The sequence below is a fragment of the Agelaius tricolor genome, unplaced genomic scaffold, assembly GCF_023055355.1.
Source record: "Agelaius tricolor isolate 1412-34295 unplaced genomic scaffold, bAgeTri1.0.p SCAF_3, whole genome shotgun sequence".
NCBI classification, from domain to species: domain Eukaryota; kingdom Metazoa; phylum Chordata; class Aves; order Passeriformes; family Icteridae; genus Agelaius; species Agelaius tricolor.
The window spans coordinates 37,016,463-37,042,098 of NW_027269263.1; the positions used below are offsets into that span (position 1 = coordinate 37,016,463).

The 25,636-nt window shown below is 42.6% G+C and overlaps 1 protein-coding gene across 4 annotated transcripts in view; it reads right to left on the minus strand.

Moving 5' to 3' along the window:
- RASSF3 (Ras association domain family member 3) overlaps positions 1-25,636 on the minus strand; it is a 106,011-nt gene that overhangs the window by 29,138 nt on the left and 51,237 nt on the right. The window contains exon 1 of one of the 4 annotated variants that reach the window (XM_071423503.1): positions 24,439-24,716. The exons of the other annotated variants lie outside the window; for them this stretch is intronic. Within the exon in view, the coding sequence (XP_071279604.1) occupies positions 24,439-24,549 (111 nt within the window). The 5' untranslated portion in view covers positions 24,550-24,716. Of the gene's footprint in view, positions 1-24,438; positions 24,717-25,636 lie in introns of those variants that run through there. 4 annotated transcript variants of the gene reach the window in all.

Consider the following 25,636-nt stretch of genomic DNA (forward strand, 5'->3'; position numbering starts at 1 on the left):
TTAAAATAAGAGAAATTTTTCTGCCATTTTTTGACATGTCATCTATTGCCATTTTAACAAAGCTGAAGGAAGAATCCTCTAACCAAGACAAAAGACGGAGAGCACTTAGAAGAGTTGTTTATGAGATGACAAAATGCTTCAAAGAACCTATTATGCACTATAATATCAATTCAGATTAACAATGAAAGGTACTTCTGGAAAAAAGACACTCCTCATTAGATCTCTCTGAAAGACAGATAATATCTTCAGACATGAAGCCAGTGCATCCAATTTTAGATTTCCCAATAGCAAGTAATTTAGAATTGTAGCTACCACGTATTTTCTTAATGCTCAAGACTTGTAAGTAGATGGCACTGCATGGTGTTGTGTGTCACTTTAAATCACCATTAAAGAAAGGCATTATTTTAAAAAACCCAACATTGTCTACTCAATCATCTACCGTGGAGAGCTGGGAAAATAACGAGAAGAGAGGCAAGCACAAGCAGTGAACAGTATGATGCAGAAAGCCCCCATACGAGTTCTCTGCCTTCTCACATGGCTGGTACCAAGCTACTGCATACAAACGCTGCTCAAGCTCAAGCAGCCCCTCTGAAACACCAAGGCACCCCTGCAGACACATGTCACTGCCAAGAGCTACAGGACAGGATCCAGTCCTTGCATTGCAAAACTCTCCACACCCCAATCAGCCTTCTCACCTCCTAGGCATCTTGACTGGCAAGCTTGAAGCTCCAAACAGAGATTCTTTTTTGCTGGCACACATACTCAAACAGCCCGACTCTCTTTTTTCCTAGATGAGTCATGGTACTGGAGTTCCCTGATCTCACACACTACAGCCCCACCAAAGGCTATATCAGCTTAAGGAAGGGATAGATGGAACCAATGTTACACTGGGCAACACAGCCATCAATTCATGTCACACAAGAGTCCTAATAGCTTTCATTTGCTCTAGGAAGCAAACACCACAGTGTTATCACCCAGACCTGGTCAAACATGAGTGTTAGGTTTTCCTAGGTGTGACACAACCCAGCAACTTGTTGCTCCCAAGGACATAAGGAGTATTTCAATTCCCTACATCTGTGGGGTCTGACCTCCTTCCCTGGCTCACAGCATTTCATCAAACCCTTGGTGAATGAAAGTCAGCTCAATAATGTGTCAGGAAACTAACCCTAGAAGAAAAACTAAGCTAGCAGAACAAGGTGCATGCAGTACAGGAGGCAATACACAGAGCACTTTAAGACTTTTCTCCAGAAGCTTCAACCGGCTCCATTCAGTCAACAACTTCCTGACCCACTCACAGCATGTGCGCCAAATGCTCTATTAACACGTATTCTAGGGTTTGGGTTGGCTCCTTCTCAAATGCAAGAAATTAAAGCATTTCTATGCAAACCTGCAGATGACATGTCCTAGTCCTTGCTGAATTCCTTTACAATTGCTTTACCCTTAAAAGACTCTTCCCTCCCCCAATGGTGAAGTGTTCAAAATGCTCCCTGAGTGAACAGTACTGGCAAAAACTCAACATGTACAAACTCAAATCGAAGGCTCTCGACCCATCAGATCTAGAAGAAATCCAGACTTCAGGAGTATTAACATGGGTTTTGAAGTAAGATCTTTTCACCACCAGTGAAGCTATTTGAAGAGGTGCATCAAATTAACTACACATGCAAATTTTTTTCCTTCCTATTCTAATTGTGTTCTTCATTCTGGGAAGATTGAAGGCCTTAAAAGAGCAGATCCAGCATGAAAGTATGACACCAAGATTGCAGATGCTTGCCTCGGGAAACAGCCCAAGAGTCCCAATAATAATGTAAGAGTACATCAACTGCAACAGTCGCTGTACATGGACAATCCTTGTCAAGAATTATAAATATAGAACTGTAGATTAACTTGTAATATTGATGCCAGAGCCATCAGGCACACCTAAGCAGACAACTGACAGCCACCCTTAGAAATTCATCATGTGCCTTTAAACTTGGCAAGCTCCCTGTTCCCAGCTGAATTTTTTCACTGGGAGCTAATGGACAACCTCAGAAGTTACCTCTGTGCCAGAACAGAGTCAAGCCTGTGTGGGTTTGCCCACACTAGACTGTAATATTGTATGTAATACTTCTTCAGTCAGATGATGCATTTCCTCTGCACCCTGAATGAACTGTCAGCTCTAAAGCAAGGGACAGCTGTGAGGTTTATTAGATAAAGCACCATTCAAATTTTGACTTCGGGCCTGTAGTGAAGAGAATTAGTATGGGAAAATGCTACTTGAAATTAAGCAAATCACCATGTGCCCTTTATGATAATACAGGGTCACTGAAATAAGTTTGGTGCATGCCAGAATTTTCACACACTCACTTAGAAAGACATACATTTAATTAACTTAAATGTGAATCTCTTATGTCCAGTAGTTGACTATTAACAATAAAAACAATGGCTACTGGAAACAAATAATGGGCAAAGTTTATCCAGAAACTATTTTAAAATTACAGAACTGCAAATGTCACACTGCCCTTCTCTAGGTATCGCTTCCGCATTCAGAAGAAGTGTTTCCTTTATTAATGTTTCTAATCAGTCTTAATGTTTAAAGCATTTCCTACTGTGCTTCAAGATTTCCTTATAAATAATTTGCTTCTAATCCAACCTGCAGAATGAACCATGTTCCTTCAAAGCATCAAAGTCATGTTATGCAGTTACTGAGATGGGGCAAGGAAGCAAGGCATCCTCAGTAGGAAAGGAAGCATAGGCAGACACGCAAAAGATACTGAAATTTAGCCACATTTTGAACTTGAATATTCTGTTATTTTATTCAATACTGTTTTCCTGCTTTAAGGTGTTTTTACTGACACTACAAATACTCCAGCTTTCCTCGACAGCCTATCAGTTTCCTGACATCCCAGAGTACAATTAAGAGGAAGGTAAGAATTTAACATGCTTCCAATCAATTTACCTTGCTTCTAGGGAAAGAGTCATTTGAATGTTCCAGCTAAGACATGTACTTAGCTGCTTACAATGATGAAGAACTCCAAAGGAATCCCGTTTTCCAAAGATGGGAGTGGTAAAAGCAGCAAAGAGATGAAGGAAACAGCATCCTCTGTTCTGAAATATAGCACCTATCATATATGACTAAATCCTATGTCCTACATGGACTGCAAAATGAAAACATTTTTTTCCCCGTCAAAATACAAAAGATTGTATCCTGGATATAGATACAAATGGAAGGGTATTTTATTTAGAGACCAGGAAGTTCTCAACCCTGTCCCTCTTATATCAACTGTTGGTTAAGGAAAAAAAAACAAACCCAAAACACCACAAACAAGCTTATTCAGGTCAGAGAATTGCAAAGACCAAAACACACCATTCCCTTTGCTTAATTCTAGAAAACACAGACATTATTAGTATGAAGACATATTTGATCTGGTTTTCTTAATAAAAGGTTTTCCAGTGTTTGCCTCATCTGGAGGGAACAAGACTGTTGAAGAGCCTTTCAGTCTCTGCCATACAACACAGAATGAATCTAGAAGCAGATTTTTCACACAAGGTGTCGAGTTGTTTACAGTACCAATGACAGATTTAAGCTATTCCAGAAAACTAGTTATGCAGAAATAAACATATCACTTCTAAAAATCATTCCTAAATCCCACTCATCATTGGAAATCATCTCCAATAAACATCTTCAAAAGGTGAGAGATGGGATGGACCACATGGGGATTTTCAAGTAATCAAGGAAAAACAAAGTATGAAATGCAAAGCCAGATGCCTCCTTTAAAAGAAAGCCAAATCCTTTGAGGTTTATAAATGCATTAAAGATGCATCTGCCCATTTTCATCTGTGTCTCATGATAAGAATGGTTAGGAGAAAGCACACCAGAATCCTTCCAGAATCCAGAACAGGCCTGCTGCTGAGCACAGCTACCTCGGGAGCTTCCCAGCTGAAAAAGCCCTTTGAAGAAGTCCTGCAGCACTTTATTCCAGAAGAGGAAGCACTGAGAGGCACAACTGGGGCATGGGAAGGATGCTAGAGTATCCACAAGTCCAAAGGGCAAGGGGATAATGGGATAACCTCTGTAGTGCAACAAATACACAAAAGTGCAGGGAAAAGATAATACCAAGCCTCCTTTACTGGGAACATTCCCAGCTCTCCACTGTTTTGAGACAAAAGCAGATTGCCTTCTCTAACTAAGCAGCTCCTGGGCTGTCTAGGCACAAACTGAACTATGCCAAACACCGTGTAAGGGAGTAAACACACTTAAGATGCTGACTCTTCTCTAGAGAAACACACAGAACTGCCAACACAGCCGCAGTCAGCAGCAGTGGACACAACCCATCTCCCTTCCCTACACTGAGCACTCACAGAGTGCCACCAATGCCAGAGGGAGAGCCAGGACAGCAATGTGGAACCAAGTTCCTGCTATACTCCTTGCCATAAAGAGTCCAGGCTGCTACAGGCCATACAAACACATTGTTATTTATCCAACTTTTCAAAATTTCCCAGTCCTCCTTTGTTCTTAAAAAGCAAGGCTGTTCTAAAAACATCTTCTGATTCAAATGACCCAAGGTCAGGGACAGCATCAGCTCCACTCAATACTGAAAATTCTTCCAGTAGCCTCTGAAAAGGCAACAAGAAACCCCTAAGTGGTTTGAATGCAGAGGAACTAATAAAGCCCCATTTGCCTTGATCTTGCATACAACTTACTTGTGAACTGAATTACATGACACTTCCACATGGATGCCTCCAAAGAGGCAAGTTGTGATTCAAGCTGTTCTCCCTTGTATGAATTGTACAGCTTGTCTTCTGAGCTGTTGCCCCAATGTCTCAAATGGCATTTGCCAACCTTCTGGCTGGAGCACCATGGGGTTTGTTCCTCTGCAAATCCTTCTTACAGGTTAGCTAAAGATCTGTAGAACAGTCAATATCTGTGTGCTTCCAGACTTTTGTGAGTTCTAGTCAACACATTATCTAAGCTTAGGAGAGGGAATGGAAGTGTCACTCCTGCAGGAAACAGCTAAAAATAGATAGCCAGGACAGTTCTGAGATCCTACCACAAGCAGCCAGTCAGGAACGGTTTTGTGTTAAGCTATACCTCCTCCACAGCAACAGCTGATTTTGAAACAGCTACATACGACATTGAGACAACAAAGCCACTCATACTTCTGCCACTCGTGTTTCTACTTGTGCCATGCACAAATAACTTTCAACCTCCCCAGGCACCAGACCAGGGGCTCTCCATGAACACCACAGATCTTTTATGCCAACACAACTCTAGCAGCAATGAAAAGGGAGTTCAAGAGTTACAGAAACACCATTCTCATAGCAGCTTCTTGCAAGAGGCTACTGTTACATCAGTAAAATGGATGCAAAAGCAAAAATTCTTCATGCACTTATGTTAATTGAGCAACTGTTCAAATAAAAACAGAATACAACTTGTTTTGCTCAGAAAATTAATTTTTCCTCCAGAGATGAATGCAAGATGACAGGTCACCTTGAAAATAAGCCATAAGATTAACTAAGAATATTTACAAACTAAAAGCATGAAAGAGACACCATCAAGGTTCAAGGGAAAAGAACGAAGTGCAACTGAAGAACAAGATCTTTAAATGCATAGCCTTGGCGGGGTGGGAGGAGAATTTAAAATGGGACACAGAGCTATAATTGCATGGGCATTTGCTAAGTAGGTCTGCATTTGCTAAGCAGGTCTGAGTATTCTGTTGTGCAAAGGAAAAGAAAACACTCAAGAGATAAGCACTTCAGCCTGCATAGGCCTTGGATACCATCCCAGAATTCAGGTCATAAGCAAAGACTCTCATAAGCAATGAAGGGTGCCAGAGCAAACACTTCCATGCAACTGGTCGGCATTTGTCTGTCTAGCCCAAAATTAAATGATCCATTTTTTTCTTTTTACTGGCAAATATGCGATACAAAAGTGCAATTAGTGGACAGCAGCTTTACAAATTTCAGTCTTTCACCCATTCATTGTCTGTCAACAAATCTTAAATATTGTTATATTTACTACATACTTCATTTATCTGTTGTGTTAACTCAGGAGAAAAAAATCGTACTTTCTACATTTACTTCGAAACACATTCTCTGAAGAACAGCCAAAGCATCCTGAAGGCTGTTGGAGAAAGTCCTTTCAACTTTAGCACAGTCACACTCTGACAAAAAGGACTTTCACTTTTAAACAACATCTAAACTCTTAAGGATATCCACCTAATACTGCAAAAGAAGTCAATGGACTAGTATTAGGCAGTGGTTTCTGGACTTCTGCATGGACATTTAACGACCTGTCTACCATCAGCAACTATCCTCAAGTCTCCAAGCAGGAAACAGGAGGGATTTACAGTTAATAATTACCCAACATACCAACACTTATAAATAGACTTGCTTAAGAGATGTCTGGTAAGTGGTAGTGATAAAAATCATCTGAAAAGCATTTGCATCCAGCCAGGTATTGTTTTACAACCTCTTCAGGCATCACAGCCACCAAGGAAGAGGTTTAAAAGAACATAAAGTAAAGTTGATGGTATCAGCATAAAGCTTGTCCAGCCAGTTCTGACACACAACAAAACAGACACTGGAAGAAAAGATGACAAAAACACCCTGCACACTTTTCCTCATACATAAGCTGCTTTCATAAACACCACTGTTTGTATAGCACAGACCAGACTCATCATTCCTTTCAGATCAGGTCACCATCTTCAGAGCTTCCACCAACCAATGCAGCTGCACTGCTGCAACACAGACCACCATCCCCACCTGGCCACCAGCCCCAGGTGGGGCTGAGATCGCCCACAGCACCCAGCATGTGTGCAAACCTCCACTCCAGCTGCTAGCAGGTGCTCCCTGAGACATCCTCCTTGCTGTTCAGCTCTCTGGACTCCTCTCTCTTGGGATAAGGGCCCAGCATGCTGGCTCTCCAGCTTCCTGCACTGCTAACTGGAATGAACTGAACACTCCAACTACAGTGCTCACAGCCTCCTCCCAACTCCAGCATCCCTCACCTGCACAGAAGCTAACCCAGAGCTCTCACTTTCCTTCCAGGCAGCTTGGTCACCTAGATGCCTTATCCTGTACCCAGATCATGGCAGAGCTCTCTGGAGAGCAAAAGGCCTATTTTCCAAGGCCATGGCAGGAACACCCTGTGAAAGCCAGCACACTGCACTGACAGGAGTGAAATGCCTGCTGGGAGTGGAGACTCAGCCACAGCCACACCGGTGAGCTGGAGCACTCACAGGGGCTCTTACATCTGCTCACATCAGCCCTTTGCCCAGACGAGATCTAATTCTTCACACAGGTGCTACAAACAGAGAACCTTTGAGCCAGGGAAGAAGGAAGAGACAGAGGCCATGCACTGTCACCTGGTCTCCTCACCCTGACTAGGACACTCAATTTCTCCTGAGGGCTAAACACACACACACACTCTTTGAGTCCAGTGGCCCCTTTTTCAGCTCTCAATAAAATAACAGACTTTGCAATTACTTCCTAAGAAATATTATTAACTGGCAGAACCAAAATTGATTATGCACAAATCTAAGTATTTAGAGAGATTTCTCAGTGCCCCAGTGCACTGTATTCATCTAAGTGCTGAGTTCAGAGACTACTACAAAATGAGATTGCCTTCAAAAAACCATCAAATGCTTTTAGGTCTTGACAACATCAGTCAGGTTTTGGTCCTTCTGCTCCTGCTGGTGCTCCCCAGTCTCCTGGAAGCCGTTCATACTTGTTCCTTGTTTCAACAAAGTACCTGAAGCAGATTCACACATCCGTAAGAGAAAGATCTAAGAGAACAAGGAAGGGAGGGAACATCTTGTGTCTCATATAATAAAAACAACCAAGGTAAAAAAATAGATCTAATCTGCCAAGTAATGAGGTATGATTTTATGTACTTTTTAAACTTCATACTTTCCTTACATTAATAGCATACACAGCTCTGATATTTACCATGTTCCTGACAACACTAGTACCTTACTCATCTGAGCTCTGTCCTATTTGTTATTTTCAGTCTTGTGGGGCAGAGGGAAAAAAGAAGGAAAAAAAAAGAGAAAAAAGAATCATGACATGGCCTTCCAGTTTGTCCAGATGCTAATCACGTAATGTTCTCCCTCTTTAAAACTAGCAAATAAAATTATTAAACAGTCAGAAGTCAAGATGCTCAAATGTCCCCATTCTGTGATTAAAGAAAGGCAGAAGGAGCACACAGGTCTGCTTTCTCCCCTTCCAGTGATCCACTGGCAAAGCAAGATTGCCTGCCAAGAGCAGCTGCCTCCTCCCTTGCTGTAGCTTCTTCACCTATATTGTTCCTGCTTCCATTCAGCAAAAGGAACTTTCGTCCTCTCCAGCAGTTACATCCAAACAGCTGCCCATATTTACACTTGTGAAAACAGCAGTAAGTGGAATTCATACCATAACCAGTAAAGCCCAAAACAACAAAACAAAATCATGGCAAAAGGTCGGTTACAGCAATCATTACCACAGACAGACAGTTTCAGCAATGAAACTTTTTATGAAGTGGCATGAAAATAGATACTGATGATACATTTGTCAAACATTAATAAATTCCTTCCAACCTTCCCTCAAAACCAGCAAGCAAGGCAACGAGCAAAAGACTAACACCTAATTTCCATCAACAGGCTCACACTTACAGTGGAAAAATCTTTTAACAGCTGGAGACTGAAGTTGGTCAAGGCACAGGAAAGAGTGCAGCTACCTTTTGGTACGGCATAACATTCAAAATACATTTCAGTACGTTTAAAACAGTGCCCTTAACTTTGTTTTCCAAATGGATGAGCTGGCCTGTTAAACCTGTTACAGGGAACAATTAAGGGAGAATTCTAAAGCCATAGAAAATACAAAGAGCTAGAAATACACAAATGCATTTACTTTGAAAATCAAGAACCTGCAAGTAAATCCAAGGTTTACACTGCAATCCTATTTGCTGCACTGCTTTCTGTCAGATACCAAAGCATAAACCATACTTCCCATTCAAGAAGTTCTGCTGCTTTCTTCCTTTCAGAACCATTATTCATTAAAGGAATAAAAACAAACACCAAAAAAAAAAGCCAAACCAAAACCACACAAAACCAAAATGCCCAGACTTCTCCACCTTCTGCCTACCTGTATCATGTCTATCCAGTTAAGAAATCTGTGCAGACATTCTAAAGCACATCTTCACTGTACCATCAGCTGGGGCTTTCTTTCCCAAAGTGCAGCTCCACCAGCTAAGCCCAGCCTCTTGTGGTCCCACCCTCTCAGTCAGTTTACTCATCTGCACATTCCTTCACCTGCTCTACCACCAGAGCTGTTCCTCTTGCAACCACAGAGAGATCTGATTGAACGAAGACATCTGAACAAAAACCTACCTTAATTAAACTGAAGCTTCAGTGGAACCACACCCTCTGCTCAAGCAATGGCACCACACTGAAGCAGCCTTCAACCTGCAGCACCCACCTTGCAGGCATGTGGCTGAGATATGACAGGGCAAGAACAACAGAGGTAGGATTAACTGCTCTGAGATGATCCATTTGTGTTCTACCTTGTGAGATATCACTTGTTCCTGTGATTCATAGGATACATCTAGGAGACTGGAAACCTGGCAGTACTTGGCACCCCCCTTCTACAAAACACCCAAAAAACCTGAGTGTTGCGAGTTCCACCAAACCTGTGGTTTGACCTTTTACATCTTAAAACAACTTACCTTTACACGTGGTGCATTCACAACTTACTGAAACATCTTGGTGTATTCACCAAGTTGTTTTGCTTCACCAAAAGTGAAGTATGATGAAGTTATGAACCCAAGAAAACCCCACCACCTATTTACCAACAACCTGTGCCGATTAGAAATCCAATTACTGCTGCAGGTTAGATCTCCTTTGTGAGCCTGCAGCCATGGAAATGCACAGGAACCACAAGAACAACAAAGAGGGAACAGAGCAAGCACTGACCAGCAAAGTTACGTTCTGGTGTTACACATCTGAAAGAGAATGGGATCCAATTCCAGCTCAGTTTCAGTATGGCATCCCCACCATATTTCAGACTTTTCAACTTGTCTGTTCGGAATAGTCAGAACAAAGTTTGGATTTCTCTGGAAGGGCAGAATTGAGCTTCCTTTGGAAACACAGAGCAAGGAGACAGGGAAGAATCACAGAATGGGTAACACTGGAAGGGACCATTGGAGATTAACCAGCCCAACCTCCCCATTCAAGCAGGGTCTCCCAGAGCACATTACTCAGGAGTGGGTGCAGAATGAGAAAGGATCTCTGCAAGTACCTAAAAAAGATGGTTCCTTCCTATATCCAGGGAATGGCACCACATTTCTAAGGTTTGCCTGTCTTGGGGTGACAAGCCAGAGACATTGCCCTTAGTGCACTGTAATGCGCATACCTACAACATAAAGAAATACCAATGCTAGTTTTACTAAGTAAAACTTATAGTAAAAAATACTCCTCTCTGCTGCTTTCGTTTCTGACACAATTACTACCAAATGTTAAATGCCTTCTGAAAGGTGTTTCTTTCCACTCTTATCTTCCAGATAGACCTCTGAAGATGTAAACATACAGGTTACTACTTGTTAAATCCAGACAGGTAGCATGGAGCTCCAATCCTATATCCTCCAGAAAACATCTTTACAACTACTTTGAGCAGTATATCTATATTACAAAATACATTCATTTTTCCAGCGTCGTCCATAAAGGCTAATTTAAAATCAAACTCATTTTAAAACACGACTCTTCATTAGAATTCAAGAGAGGAGGGAGACAAAAGAAGAAAAAAGTGAAGAAACAAGGGTGGTATGCTAGCATTCTATACCATGCGCTTAACCAAGCTGCTTCAGGAGCTAGTTTAAGCTATGAATCACTAAAAAAGAAGTGTATCATGAACTCAGACTGCTAGAGGAAAAATCACTATGTTTAGGAATTTATTTTTTTTACTATGAGGCTATTTCCACAGAAATTTTACTGCCTTAGGAGGCAAACACCAACTGCACTAATAATCTATTATCATTGCAACTCAAAGCTACATCTTTATATGCCAGTGGCAAGTTAAAAAAAGCCTCAGGGAGGAAATCACCAAATCATTAAAATCAAATATGCTTTGAAGAATATTTGGGCTCTGCATTCAGGGGTGGGGAAAGATGTGCCTTTAATTATTTTTTAATTAAATTAACCATGAGTTTTAAACTTCAGAGCATTAGAAACTGCTTTGATGTTTCACTTCACATATCAACCTTTTAGCACAATATAAACAGTCATGTTCCCCCATCCTGAGACAGGCTTCCCACCATGTGAACACATTCACATGAATTCAAAAGCAGCTGTCAGTGTAGACAAACCCCCAAATTCTAGCCATTAAACAAAGCCTGTGATATAAGTCTATTAATCACTCTTGCCCATGACTGGACAAACACAGAAGATCTTTAGAAAGATATTTCTAAATATGTAACTTCTGTTCTACTGGAATAACCTGCAAGTTATTTACATCCTCCAAGATCTGTATTGAGGCACATCTTATCACCCCTCAGTCACAGGAACATGTGGAACAACAGTTTGGATATTCGAATCCCCAACTGCTATAACCATCAAAGCAGAGATTTCCACTCTAAGAGTACCTAAAGCTCTCCTTGCAAGTGGGATGACCCCTTCCAGGGGAGCATAGTAAGAGAAAAAAAATTCATTCTTCCATAGAATTTAGCTCAGCAGGTATAAGACTCCTCCCAAAAGCTCCCATGCCCACTGCTGCCAGTGGGGGACAGCAAAACAGCAACTGAAAAACCAAGGACACCCAACAGGAGTGAGCTAAACTAAGGGGGTGTTGCCAATAACTTTGCTGCCTGAAAACACCCTTCACAAGTTCATTTCAGGCACAGGTACACACAAAGCAGCTTTTTGGTGACAGAACACAGAAGTAAACTCCCAGGAAACTCACTATGAATTGGTGATCATTAAGAAGTCAAACAAATTTGCATTACACAGCCTGCCATGTTTCAAATCAACTTACTTGATCTTCTGATACCTGAACATTTCTTTAGGGATTTAGAGACAGTTCCATTCTTATTCAGAATTTGAGAAAGGTATATATCAGGAATTACCTCTGTATTTTATAACAAACCTCCTATCACAGTATCATGGCAATCACAAGTACCCTATGGTTTAGCAAACCAAAAGAGAAACCCTGGTAGAACATGCCCTGCTAGCAACAAAACCACTCTGATTTACAAAGCATCACTGGTTCTCCACCTTGCCTAAATATTTGGCATTTATTTGGGATAATGTTACATAGGCTATGATCAGGTCTAAGATACAAGAACTGTCTACACAGTGGAGGGTAGACAGTGGCTGGCTAATTGGTACCCAGCCTAATCCAGAATATAAAAACCTCACCATACTAAACACAGGAACTGACTGCTTCATTTTACAGAACAAGAATTCTGACCAGAGCAACAAAAAGCCAGAAACCCACAATCTACTTAATGGAGTCCTGTTGCTCACAGGTTTGAGTTAGCAATAAGAACATTCTCCCAAATATTATAGTCTTTGACAACACAGTCTACTGAATATACACTTAAGAAAAAAGTTGTAATTTACAGCACAGAATTAAAAGTTTTATAGAAGATATTTTCTTTAACATACTTTAATTAAAACATGGTGGTTTTAGTTAAGCTGAATTTTATTTTGCTAATGTTTTTAAAGCAGTAAAAATACCTCCTAGGCAAGCAAGGGACCAACAAAAGTTCAGAGTAATAGATCACATGGTCAGCTGAACACTAATACCATTTTTCAATTTTTGTGAAAACAAACTTGCTCCCATGAAGCCCGAATCAGACCCCAAGGCAATAACATGCAGTTGATATAGAGAATGTTTAGAGAAAGTATTCTGATTTATCAGCAATTCTTGTTATAATTGCCATAAGCAACAGCAGTGTGAGTCAGTCTCAGACATAAAAGAAGAAGGGAAAGTAATTAGCACCCAAAGAATAAAACAAGCTGTTGGTTGGCTAGGACCTTGAAGAAAAAATAAGGGGGAGCAGGGGGGAGTGTAGGAAATTGTTCAGGAATGATTTTTGACGTAGTCATAGAGCTCAAAGAAAAAACTTAAGAAAGGGAACTAATGACATAAATTAATTCAACTTTATATTCAATGAGAACAGAAAAATGAAATTTCGAATAACGTGATTATCTGATTCAGAGGTTTATCTGACTGATGTCCAGAAGTCTGTCTTGCTGTCCCCTCTGACATTTGAATGCATATGCAGTAGTCTCTTACCACTACAGTGACTAGAAGGTAATTAAAAGTAATTCAATATTTTAAGAGTCATTTCTAAAATAACTAAAATATATTACCTAACTAAATAACTAAATGATATTACCAAATACAACAAAAGATATTTCAGTCTTTGAACTCTACAATAGCCCCACTCCATAAGACTTAACTAGCTACTGTGAAACCATTACTTAGATCCTGAGATCCCCTTACTGGGCTCTCTAAAAGCAGCTAAATTATTTTCATTATAGAAAGAATTGATTAAGGCTCCTGACATTAGTTAACACCCTGTATCCTATATTCTTGGAAGGGAAAAAAGGCATTTCATTAATTCAACAAATAAAGCGCCCCTGAATGTCAAGTTAAATATTCCAAATTCATCTTAAACTGACCTGCTAACTCATGCAAAAACTGCAAACTCTCCCTAATATTAGATTTTACATCAAAATTAACCCAAAGATCTGGATAAATTTATAAATACAGAAAATCAGACTTTAGAGTTCCAAATTTATGTAGACAGTGCAGTAGAAAAGCAACACTGTGCTAAATTAAGCTCCATGAAAGCTGTGACTATCATGACCAGAAGATTTCTTTAATGAAAGATCAAGTTCCCCTTAATAAAGCAGATTTCTCTTGCACAGATTACATGGGAGTCTGATTACTGCTTGCATCAGGTTGCCTGCACAACTAATGTTCCCCTGACTCTGCTGTTCTTACACTGCCAGCACTTCTATTTGGGTACCAAATGGAGCAACTGCCTCAAGCATGAATTTTTGCTTAAGCTGTGTATTTTTCCCCAGGACATAAGACATTGATCCTACGTGCAGAAAAATGAACAGGCAATTTTTCAGCCTGGACTTACAGCAGGACAGATAGAATACTTTCTCTTCCTTCTTTCCAACAGAGTGCCTAAAAGACAACAGTCACAAATCAACTCCCCATCTCAAACAACATCCCCTCTCTTTTACCATGCCTCACATGTATGCAGGATCATTTACTCCAGTTTGCTCTCAGCAGTTGATAAGTGTTCATATTATCCTTCAAGAGATGGAGCAAGTCTTGTACACAGATTCCTTCCTTCTCCTCATCCTTTACTGTCAGATATAAAAGTCACACCTAATTCTAGCTTTCAGCTGCCAAGTCCATGCCACATGAAGAGTTAGGGATTTATTTTATCAGTTTTCAGGAGCATCCCCTTAGCAGCATTTGCCCCTGGCTGTATCACAGCCATCACATGGGTCTAATTTCTGCATCAAAGTACTCCTGGTGATGGAAATGGGGAGCCTGTATGTATGACAGGATTAAAACGAACTCTCCTCCTGCTCATATTTCTGTTCCTTGGTCTTCTACACTTAGCTTCAACAATCTAACCTGACAGATCCAGAAACACTTCTGCAGAAACCCTTGCTCTCCACTGCTTCTTTTCAAAGTTAAACACACATGCATGGTAACAAAAAAGAGGCTGACCATTCTTTAAGTCACCAGTCTGGAAGGCTGGGGGATCAGTTCCTGCAGCTGGCTACAGCGTGTACCTGCTGTGCATTTTAGGCACAGCCTAGGTCACTTGCCACACGTCAACTTTTCTACTACTTGCAAGCTAATCAGAGAGACAAAAACATGGGGTTGGGGTTTTTTTTACACATTTTATCATAAATGATAACATAAGACACCTGTCTATGCCTCTATTACATAATCTTTCTACACATCAATAATATAATAAAAAATTGTAATACAGTAGTTCAGACTGCATCTGTTTTGAAAGTTTGCCCTGACTCTTATGCTAATCTCAATAATACTGCTTCTTGAACTTACTCATTTAAAACATGAGGAGAAACAATGCAGACCAATTCTCCCATTATGCAATACACAGCCACCAAATTACTAATCTTTCAGGCAGTGCCAAAGAACATGCCAATTTCTGTACACACAATCACAGTGGGTCATGCTGAAATCCCTAGTGCAATTGCTGGAGTTTATATGGCTTTACCAGGTGCTTCTCATATGAACTATGAGAATATTTTACAATTAGATGAGCAGTGAGCAGATCTGAACAAAAAGACTTCCACAATCTCAGGTATGTATCTAAGTGAACACACCATATCAAGTTCCTGTTGGACTGAATAGCAAGACAAGCAGGTGTCACAGACATCTTTTAATTAAAAATCCTTTCTTAGGATTTTTCTTCCTGAGAAGCTGAGAGGCTTCAGGAACAAAATGTAAACAATGGTTACCTGCTGCTGTGGAATGCAACAGGTGCATCTGTGATTGGCCCATCTTAGATGTTTATAATAATGGCCAACCACAGCCCAGTTAGCTTGGACTCTCTGTCTGAGACACAAACCTTTATTATTCATTCCATTCTATTCTTAGCTTAGCTAGCCTTCTGAGATGAAGCTTTTCCTTCTATTCTTTTTAGTATAGTTTTAATGTAATATATATATATCATAAAATAAGAAATCAAGCCTTCTGTAACATGAAGTCAACATTCTCGTCTCTTCCCTCACCTGAAAACCCCTGTGAACACCATCACAGGCAGGCTTTGATCTTGAGGCACCAAATTCTTCAGAAGAGAGGAACCCTCTAAGAGAAAAATAATGCTCTAAATGAAACATCTGAACTAAACACTTTCCAGTTTACAGGCTAGTGTGACCTAGGCACAACTGTACATAAGAAGTCACTGAGAGGAAGTCCTCTACAACAGAGGTTACTAGCCACCAACAAAGGTGTTAAACTACTTGCGAAGTATTAACAGATTTGTTCTATTACAAACTTTACTTCAAGGGGGACGAGTCAAAATGTGGGATTCCTGCTTCAGCAGAAATAAAATTAAGCACTTAAAATATTTGGCAAACTATTATATTCAGTCAGAGGAGACCTTGATATTCAGTTTTTATTATTACCAATCAGGCTTTAGAGAGACTGTTTTGATTGTGTATTGCAAACACAAGACACAAAGACTGTGCACTATGAGGAAAACTACAGCATGGCTGGACTGTGCATCCATGCACTTGACCACACCTTGGATCAGTGAGGAGACAGATCACAATACAAGCAGTCCTAATTATGGACAACAGGAATATTTATAACAGATTAGAGACAACTGCCTTTGTAACTTGCCCCCAGTATATTATTTTATGTAATTTATAAAAGAAACACACTTACAAACAGCATTTTCCACAATTACTGAGTGGGTAAAGAGTGAGACAGAGAAACTGGCAACCAGCACACCAAGTACTCCTACATACCCAACATCAACGCTTCATGCATCCTCAGAGGCAGATGAACCACTGCTGCCTTTACTATTATTTTCAGCACAGCACAGATTCCTCTGCATACAGGAACACAAATTCCTCTCCAGCACACACACAGATGAGTAACTAGAAAGCATTCTTAATTGCTACATAAATCACATGTGGCTACTTAGCATAGCCAAATACACGTCTGCATAGGAAGCACTCTCCTCAAAACTGTCTGCAGTACTTCATCAACCTCACAGAACAGCAAGCACACCAACAGGAAAGCAGCAATGACTCACCCCAAGTCAATTCATACCTGTCTACAGAAATGTGCAGGCTTTGACACAGGCACCTGAACCCATACAAAAGCCTGACAATGCAGGTAAGTGCTGCACTGAAACTAGGGGCATGACAGCATGCTGGGCTAGCTTCAGTCCCATCAGGGCACACATCTACCATCTGTGGGACTGCTGGTTTGAAGACCTTTCCTGAATGTTGGTCTCAAAAGGCACAAATCCATATGTGTGTGTGTGTCAGATTTATATACATAAATCTAAATATTTTGTGTGTGTGTGTGTATATATATATATATAACATCTATTTTTTTTTTAATGCGAGCATGCATCTGTAAGAGCCCTACTACTTCTACCTAAGAATGAAGTGCAAGATATACTGAATAGCCTGGCCCAATGTGCTGCCTGCACATTGGCCTTATCTGCCTATCCATGAGGAGAACTGAACAAGAGACCTGTCACTCCCACGTCTCCCTTCAAGAAGCTTACATTGCTTGTCTTGACTCACTAGTATAGTGTCACAGGCAAAATGCTGCATTACTTACCAAGCACTTAATCCAAAACTCTCTGTTAATCAGTTTATTTAGAATCACAGAATATACTCAGTTGAAAGGGACCCACAAGGATCACCAAATTCCAACTCTTGACCCTACATAGGGCACCCCAAGAATCACACCATGTGCCTGCGAGCACTGTCCAAACATTTCCTGAACTCTGTCAGGCTGGTGCTGTGACCAGTTCCTTGGGGAGCCTGTTCCTGGGCCTGATTACCCTCTGGGTGAAGAACCTTTTACTGATACATAGCCTGAGCCTCCCCCTGACACCCTTTCAGGCCATACCCTTGAGTTCTGTCACTGGTTACAAGAGTGGAAAGACCAGTACCTGCCCCTCCATTTCCCCTCACGAGGAAGCTGCAAAAGGCAATAAGCTCTCCCCTTAGTCTCCTGTTCTCCAGGTTGAACAGATCAAAGGACCTCAGGCACTCCTCATACAGCTTCCCCTCAAGACCCTTCAACACCTTCATTGCCCCCCTTTGGACACTCCCCAATAGCTTAGTATCTTCCTTACACTGTGCCCATTCCTCAGTTTTGGGCACTATCTTCCTTACACTGCCCAAGACTACACAGGGCACTCAAGGTGAGGCTGCCCCAGGGCAGAGCAGAGTGGAACAATCCCCTGCTGCCTTGCCCAGCTGGTGATGCTGTGCCTGATGCACCCCATGACATTCTTGGCCCTCCTGGCTGCCAGGGCACTGCTCAGATTCAACTTTCCCTTGACCAGGACTGCCAGGTCCCTTTCCACAGCGCTGCCCTCCAGCCTCTCATTCCCCAGTCTGTCCATACATCCAGGGTTGCCCCATCCCAGGGGCAGAATATGTCACTTGCCCTTGTTAAACTTCATACAGTTGGTGATTGCCCATCTCTCTAATTTATCAATGTCTCTCTGCCTTTGAGGGACTCAACAGCTCCTCTCAATTTAGTGTCATCGGCAAATTTATTTCGTATTCCTTCTAGTCCTGCATCCAAGTAATTAATGAAGATGTGGACAAGTTCTGGACTGAGGATGGAGTCCTGCAGAACTCCATGAGAGGCCAGCTGACAGTCTGTGATGATTCATTTTGACCCTTTGTGCCCAACCCATGAGCCAGCAGTGTTTGCAACTGTTAATTCAGCACTGGTGCCACTGACTGAAGAGACAAACTTCTGAAGAGACTACAGAAGAGACAAACTTCTGTATCATCAGTTTCTACTTCAGTTATTCTTCATAATTTTGCTTTTGCTGTAGCTAGATGTTAATCAGCAGGATCCTCTTCCAAAATGGTCATTCTGATATTATTCTTACACACTGATCTACAGCTGAAATAACAGATAATGAAAAGGAGGTATCAAATTTTCTCATTAAGTAACTTTTTATTGGGTTTTTTTCAGTCTCTTCCGTGTATTCAAATGACTTTGAGCTCTGCTGCTCTGCAGAGCACTTTCCTGGATTCACCAGACTCTTCAGTTAAAAGAAAAGTCCTTGTGTCTGCGTGTCTGTTCACATGCGTCTGAAGAAGCCTAAGTCTAAACATTTTGGACCATAAAGTTGCCCAATAATTTTTGACTTCAGCAAAACTCCACAACTCTGCTCTTCTGCTTTGCACTTAAACCTTCACAATTATCCCAACTCAATTACATCACTGAGTTCACAAAATACACTAATTAAATGCTCTTCATCTAACTAATGTGAAGCCTAGCTACTATACCCCAAGACTCTGATAAGTGAATCAAAGCCTTTTTTTCTCCAACAAAAGTAAAAATAAATAATCAGTGTTTCTCTGGTGGTATTTAAATAAATGTCAATAAAAAAGTTAATAATACATTGTTTGTGCTCCCAAAGTTTATAGATAAGTAACTGCCTGAGATGCAGTTAATATAGTATTAATACAACAGACTTAAGAAAACAGTGGAAAGGTTAAGAGTTACTCATCTAGTCTGAATATTATCTGCTGCTGGTGCTGCACTCGTGACCCTTAAATTGCTGAATCTAACAGCACCCATCACATGTTTTAGTGACTTGAACTCTGACTAGGACAGTATGTTAATCCACCTCTCCTAAATCTGTTTCTTAAATTTTTGTATGCGCTAGGAGTTACTATTTCATATAGTTAAGTCCTCAAAATTTCAACCGATGATTCCAAGAACCAGCCGTGATGATAAACCAGCGTATGGCAATCAGCATTCTCTGCACAGAGCATAAACTTCATCTCACTTCCAGAGGCTGTCAGACACCAGCAGGGGACTCAGAGTTCACCACAAAATGGCCATCAAGCCCCTCCAAGTTACTGACACACACGCCACATCAAATCCTCCGAGAGAAGAGTGAGGCAAAAACACAAAATAAGGACCACTAGTTTATCATAGTTAAAATAGACACAATCTCTACCCTATTCATTCCTTCAGCCCTTAACTTTCAAGTATTTCTGTTGCGACAATGTTTATCCCATAATATTCACTGACTGCCAAATGAATTAAAAAAAAAAAAAAGAACAAAATATTACTGGATATTTTTAGTTGCCTTTTTTAAAACAAGTTTCATGACTACATGTCAAACCTAAACTTTTTGGCTCCAAAGGAAGCCTATAATTAGAAACCTCATTTTTTCTGGTAGTCAGGAGAGCCGTTTTCCCTAGGGAATGTTACTAAAAGGAAACCCAGGAAGAGTCGCAATGGCCAAACAACGTAAAACATTAATAATGGACACTGGTAACACAGAGACATCCTAACTAGGCTCAAGCAGCTACAAATTGCATTTTACTACTAGAAATTTCTTACCAATTCAAATGGGTTTTTTAATGATCTCTCTTCCTCTCAATTACATGCCTCAACCTACTCAGCAAATTAATGTGGAAGAAACCTAAAAAAGAAGTGCCCAGAAGTTTGTCCTACTTCTTCCCATCTTCACCCATTAAAAAAAAAAAATTGCTACATCCTTCCCTTCAAACCTCCTTCTCCAACAGTGAAATGAGAGACAGCTGATTACCTTGTCAGGACTAGCTAGGGATGAGACTGTCACCCCTCTGCCTTCTGCCCTTGCCCTTTATACCTCCTCTGCTCTTACCTATCTGCTTTCCACTTCCAGCTTTTCTATTAATTTCCTTTCCCACCACCATTACCACAGTTGCAAATCCCACTGACATGCAGAAAGGACAGCCACAAAGCCAATGTCATGGCAGAGTGCACTGTGTGAGGATGCAGGGGAAGGAACTTAGCAGGTCTGGAAGCTGTGAAGACCAAGACCAGTAAGGGGAAGAGAGAGGGAGAAATCAGATCCCAGAGAGGGAAGGACCAGTGTTGACAGTGAGGCAATGGGGACATTCTTGGGTGCAGAAGGAACACATGCATTTTTGGAAGCTGCCAACAGAAGAGATTGCATTTTTCTTGCAAAAACTTTTACAGAGCCCTGTAAGAAATAGTAGAAAAACAGAGCACACAGCAGCATTTTGGGTTTTTACTCCAAAGAACAAAGCAGCATCCAAGTGTCAAACTTCCTATATCCAAGCCATTTTGCACTAGACATCAACCAGAACTCTCTCACATTTTGTGTGCAAAGTATTCACAACTCAGATGCTGAACAGAACCTGCAGGAATGGCCCTCTTTTAGCTGGGATCCATGACCTTCATAGCACTGCCAGCTTCCCAAAGCAAGGTTTCCCAAAGTAGAGTGATGTCCTGTCTCACAGATTCCTCACACATAAGAGCAGAGAGAGAGCTTTACTACAGCCTCTTCTCATGTTTCAAACCCTTACAGTTACAGTGGAAGGGGCCCTCAAACATAGAGCAGGCAGAACCAAGAACAGGGATGTCCTCAGGTTTTTGCAGTCATCCAGATAGAAAACGAGCTCAGCATGGCTTGGAACTAGCCACCTCCAATGCTTGAAAGACATTGGTCTATTGGACAGTGGTCCATTGAGACCCCTGGGAAAGGAAACAATTGCAAGGATTTACATCAACCCTGCTCAAAGTGGGATAATTCAGGGAACTAGCATGTGGAAGGAAAGCGCAGAAAACATACACAGGAAGATGCACATCCCTCCAGCATATGGTGGGGCTTGCAGCAGCAGGCACAACTGGTTTCAATTTTCCTGAAGGATGGGGGTGAGTGGGAGGAAACAGGGAGAGAAAGGGGTCAGTTTTCAAAAGTTTGCCAAACAACTTACTTTGGTATTTTCTCTACAGAGAATGGACCATTTCCAAAGACTTGATCATACAGAAGCACTGGTCTGATCTTGCAAAAGCCTACATACATGGTTAACTTTACCTCACCTGAGTAGTCAGACTGGCAGGACAAAAATATTTACAGTTCTGCCTTTTTCATTTATAAAATGACTCATTGCAAACATGAAACAGGGCCACACTGAGCTTAATCTAGTCTCTGACACTCAAATTTTACAAGAGACACAGCTGATAAGAAACCTTAAATAAAGCTAAACTTTCAGGAGCAATAAGACAGCAAAAGGCAACATGCATTTTTATTCCCACTGCCCTCAGACTGAAGTATTTCTTGCTTAAGAAATAACTTGGGGACTACTGCTATACCCTAAAACACCATACTGCCTATTATCTACTGCAAAGGTTTTATGCTGCAATTTTCTTTTAGAAGTGGTATAGAAATGGGAAGAGTTGCCTAAATCTTTAATCACTCTACAGATCCTAAGCAAAGACCAAAGGTACTATCACAAAATTTTTACACCAGAACTGCAGTCAATTCATTAATCCTGTCTCATTAGCAGAATTTGATGTATTTAAGCCCATCCTTGCCCAATTAGATGAAGACAAAAACTCACTACTTACGCAAGTGAATTTTGTTTTCTCTTTCTTCTCTTTGGAAATCCATACATAACAAGGCTAAACACAGTACTGAGTTTTTCTCAATTTTTCTGCAGGCACAGCTGCAAACCAAATGCTCTAAGCCGTTTTTTCCCTGCAAGAAAGGGGGCAGAGGGAGCTAAGACAGAAGGATAAACGTAACTGCCAGCACTTAAAGGTCTTCTGCAACAAGAGAAACACACACTGGAGAACTTAATATTTGTGTTGAGAAAGACACAGAAACAATAACTATCAGCTTCCCTCTTTTCTCTTCGCTCAAGGGGACATAGTATGCATTTTTTAACTAAACCTCAAATACAAACCAAAAGTAACATCCTCATCCCTACAAAGAGGCTTATTATGACTGTTATTGCTGGAAGGGGAAACTCTTACTGGCCACATGACTGTTGAAATCTGCATTCAGCATTGTTTGGAGGGTTTTTTTTTCTTCTCTCTATAAATCATCAGCTGAGAGCAACTGGTAGTAACTTTATGACTAGAAATACTAGCTGAGTATTTCTGATGCTGCAGAGTCAGCAATACAGATGAATTTGTTCCAGCCTAGTAAATACATTCTTAAATATGTATCCTGCAACACCTCACTACAGTATTCTTTTGGGAAGCAATACTAGAGCAGAATATAAAATTTTAGTTATGGGGAGTTGTTTTTTTTTTTTCCCCAGTCCCTCTTGCTAGGAATTATTCATTTGCTAACAATTAATGCATTTGCACAACTTACTACTTATACAGCTAATATTTAGAAACACAACTCATACAATAGCATTAGAAAGATGTGTATGTTTTTAGGATCTGAATTAAGACACGGACCCTCTCCCATGTCACAATACAGTAACTACACTGAGGCAAACAGCAGTTAGGTATTTATTCCCACAGTACTGTCACACCAGGATCCTCCTCTCTAAGGGCCAGGTGGCAGCCAGTGCTGGCCAAATAGGTTACCAGATGAAGTTCAGGGACACTCCACAGTACTCAGCAGCTTCCAGAGAACACCTGAGGTTAATGGGAGGCTGAAACTCAAAATGGATGAGACAAAAACAAACACTGAGGAGAGGTGTCAAGAGAAGTACCCTGGAGAAGCAGCCATGACCTGGTACATGGCTGGCCCCAACCTATTTGCTCCAAGTACCCAAGCTCAGGTGTAGGAAGAGGGTGTGCCCAGGCTCCCTGCCAGACTTTGCAAAGGAAATTGAAGTTCAAGAGAGCTCTTGCACTTCCTCAAACGGGAGCAGGAGTTTCCTGAGGGGCAGCTAGAGGGTTTCAGTTTAAGCAAATCACAAATAACCTCAGAGAAACAGAAACCAAGATTGTCTTTCTGCAGCAGAATGCAGCCTACAGGAATGGCTGTGGGCAACAAATGATGTTTTTTGACAAGTGCCACAGGTGGACCAGAGGGCAGCTGACATATCCAGGCTTTCAAAAGCAAGTTTATAACCAGGTTCCCACAGCAGCAGTAATACTAACACTGAAATGCAGTAGGGAAAACTACTAAGAGCTTGTAGTAAGAAAGAGACACTGAACAGAAAGAAGGCACTGATGCTGGTGGGAGCAGATGAAGAAGTAGCATAAACAAAACAGGCTCGCTAGTCTATAGTTTCCAAAGACACCAGCCATCTCTACAATGAGATCCTGTGCTTCAGAAAGAGAGAAATGAGGGGGGATAGACTGCTTAGCTAAAAAAGTGTGACGTTTACCCTATATGGTTTAATGACTGCTCTGGGTCGGACAGGTCCTCCACTGAATTTCAACGCTGCCCACACAAGGGGCTGGTTCGGAGTTTTTGCTTTATATTTAATTAGTTCTTCACCTCAAAGCCCCACTTGCCCGAGCCTGAATGCTTAAACCAAGCCACTTAAACACTTCAGAGGGCCTTTCGCTGCCAACAAACCAGCTGAAGAGGCTGTCATTCACCTCGGAAGGAGCGAGGAGGCAGAGGCGGCAGCGGGGCCGACAGCGCGGTCACTCACCGCACAAACAGGGATTTCTGCTCACATCCCTGCCCGCCGGGGTCCCTCAGCCCGGCTGCCGAGAGGGGCACGCTGGCGAGGCCCCTCCAGCGACCGCCGCTGTGACGGGAGCCGCGCTGGAAGCCTGCCGAGGGAAGCCCTTCCCGGCCGCCTCCTCCCCGCTCCGTCCCGCCGCCCGGGCGGCTCCACGGCTCCTTCCCCGTGGGGGAAGGGGCGGCGGACACGTGGAGGCCGAGCCGGAGGGAGCCCAGCCGGACGGAGCCGGCCCGGCCCGGCCGGCAGCAGCTGCCCCGTGCGGCGCAGCCGCCCCTCCTGCCCGGCGCACGGCACTCACTTGTGGGGCGGCGCGGCTCTTGCCCGGCGGCCTCCTGAAGAAGGAGGTGCGCGCGGTGAAGAAGAACTCCTCCGACTCTTCCTCCTCCAGGCTGCTGTACCCGCTGCTCATGCTGCTGGTTCAGGTCATCGGCGGCGGCGGGGGCTGCTGGTGGTGCTGGGGCCGGGCGGCGGAGAGCGCCGTCCCGGCCGCCGCATGGGGCCCCGCCGCTGCCGCTCCTCGCCCAGCCCGCGGGGTCCGGGGAGGAGGAGGAGCCGCGGCTCCGGCGGCCCCGCTCCCGCCCTCGCTCCGCTCCCTTCCTGCCGCGCGAGTTCCCGGGCAGCGCCGCCCCCGCCCGCCCGGGCAGCAGGTAAAGGCTGCGGGAGGCTCCTTCCCGGCCCCACGCCCCGCCGCGTCCTGACCCCCTCCCCGTCTCGGGCCGGCGCCTCCGCACCTCCATGCTCATTACAGCAGCGAGGCAGCTAAGGGGGGCCTTGCTGAAGTAAAAAGTTCCCAAACCTTTCTCTAATAATTACTCAATTTCACTCTTCTATGCGCTGTAAGAGTAGCCATTTAAAAAATTACTGACGGCGAAGTACTGGGGAGAGCTTTTCCCTTACAGTTATCCCAGCAGTCCGTGAATTCCGGCTGAGCAGTCACAGCCTCCAGCTCCGCAGCCGCCGCGGTGCCCGGCCGGGGCCGCCCCGCGCACCATCATCAGCACATGGACTATTAAGTCAATGGAATTCATGGCCCCGGGCTGTAGCGAGGAGGGAGGCTTGTGAAGACTCACCAGGGATTAGATATGTGTGCAGATAGCAAGAATATCCAGATCTGCAACTGGAAAACGTATTTAAAGCACAAAAGTCCTGATAAGACACAGGGGAAACATCAGACTCATCACTCCTGGGGGAAATGACAGACAATGCCTGAAGGCCAGATCACTCCGTAATTACCTGCCTCAGTCTCATGTCTTCCCTTAATTTATCTAGGGCTGGTCACTGTCACCGACAGGATACTGGGTGTAAGGTACAGCTTCCTAAAGCTGTGCAGCTGCCCGTAAGAGCAGATTTGCCTTTCCTGCACGCCCTTAGCCCGGTGTTCCTGCTGTCCCCTGTGCCACAGCGCTGGTCCCATGGGGGGAAGTGAGTCACATCAGCCACTTGCTGCCGGAGCAAACCCTGAGACATGGGATCAGAAAGGCCATACCTTTCAGCAA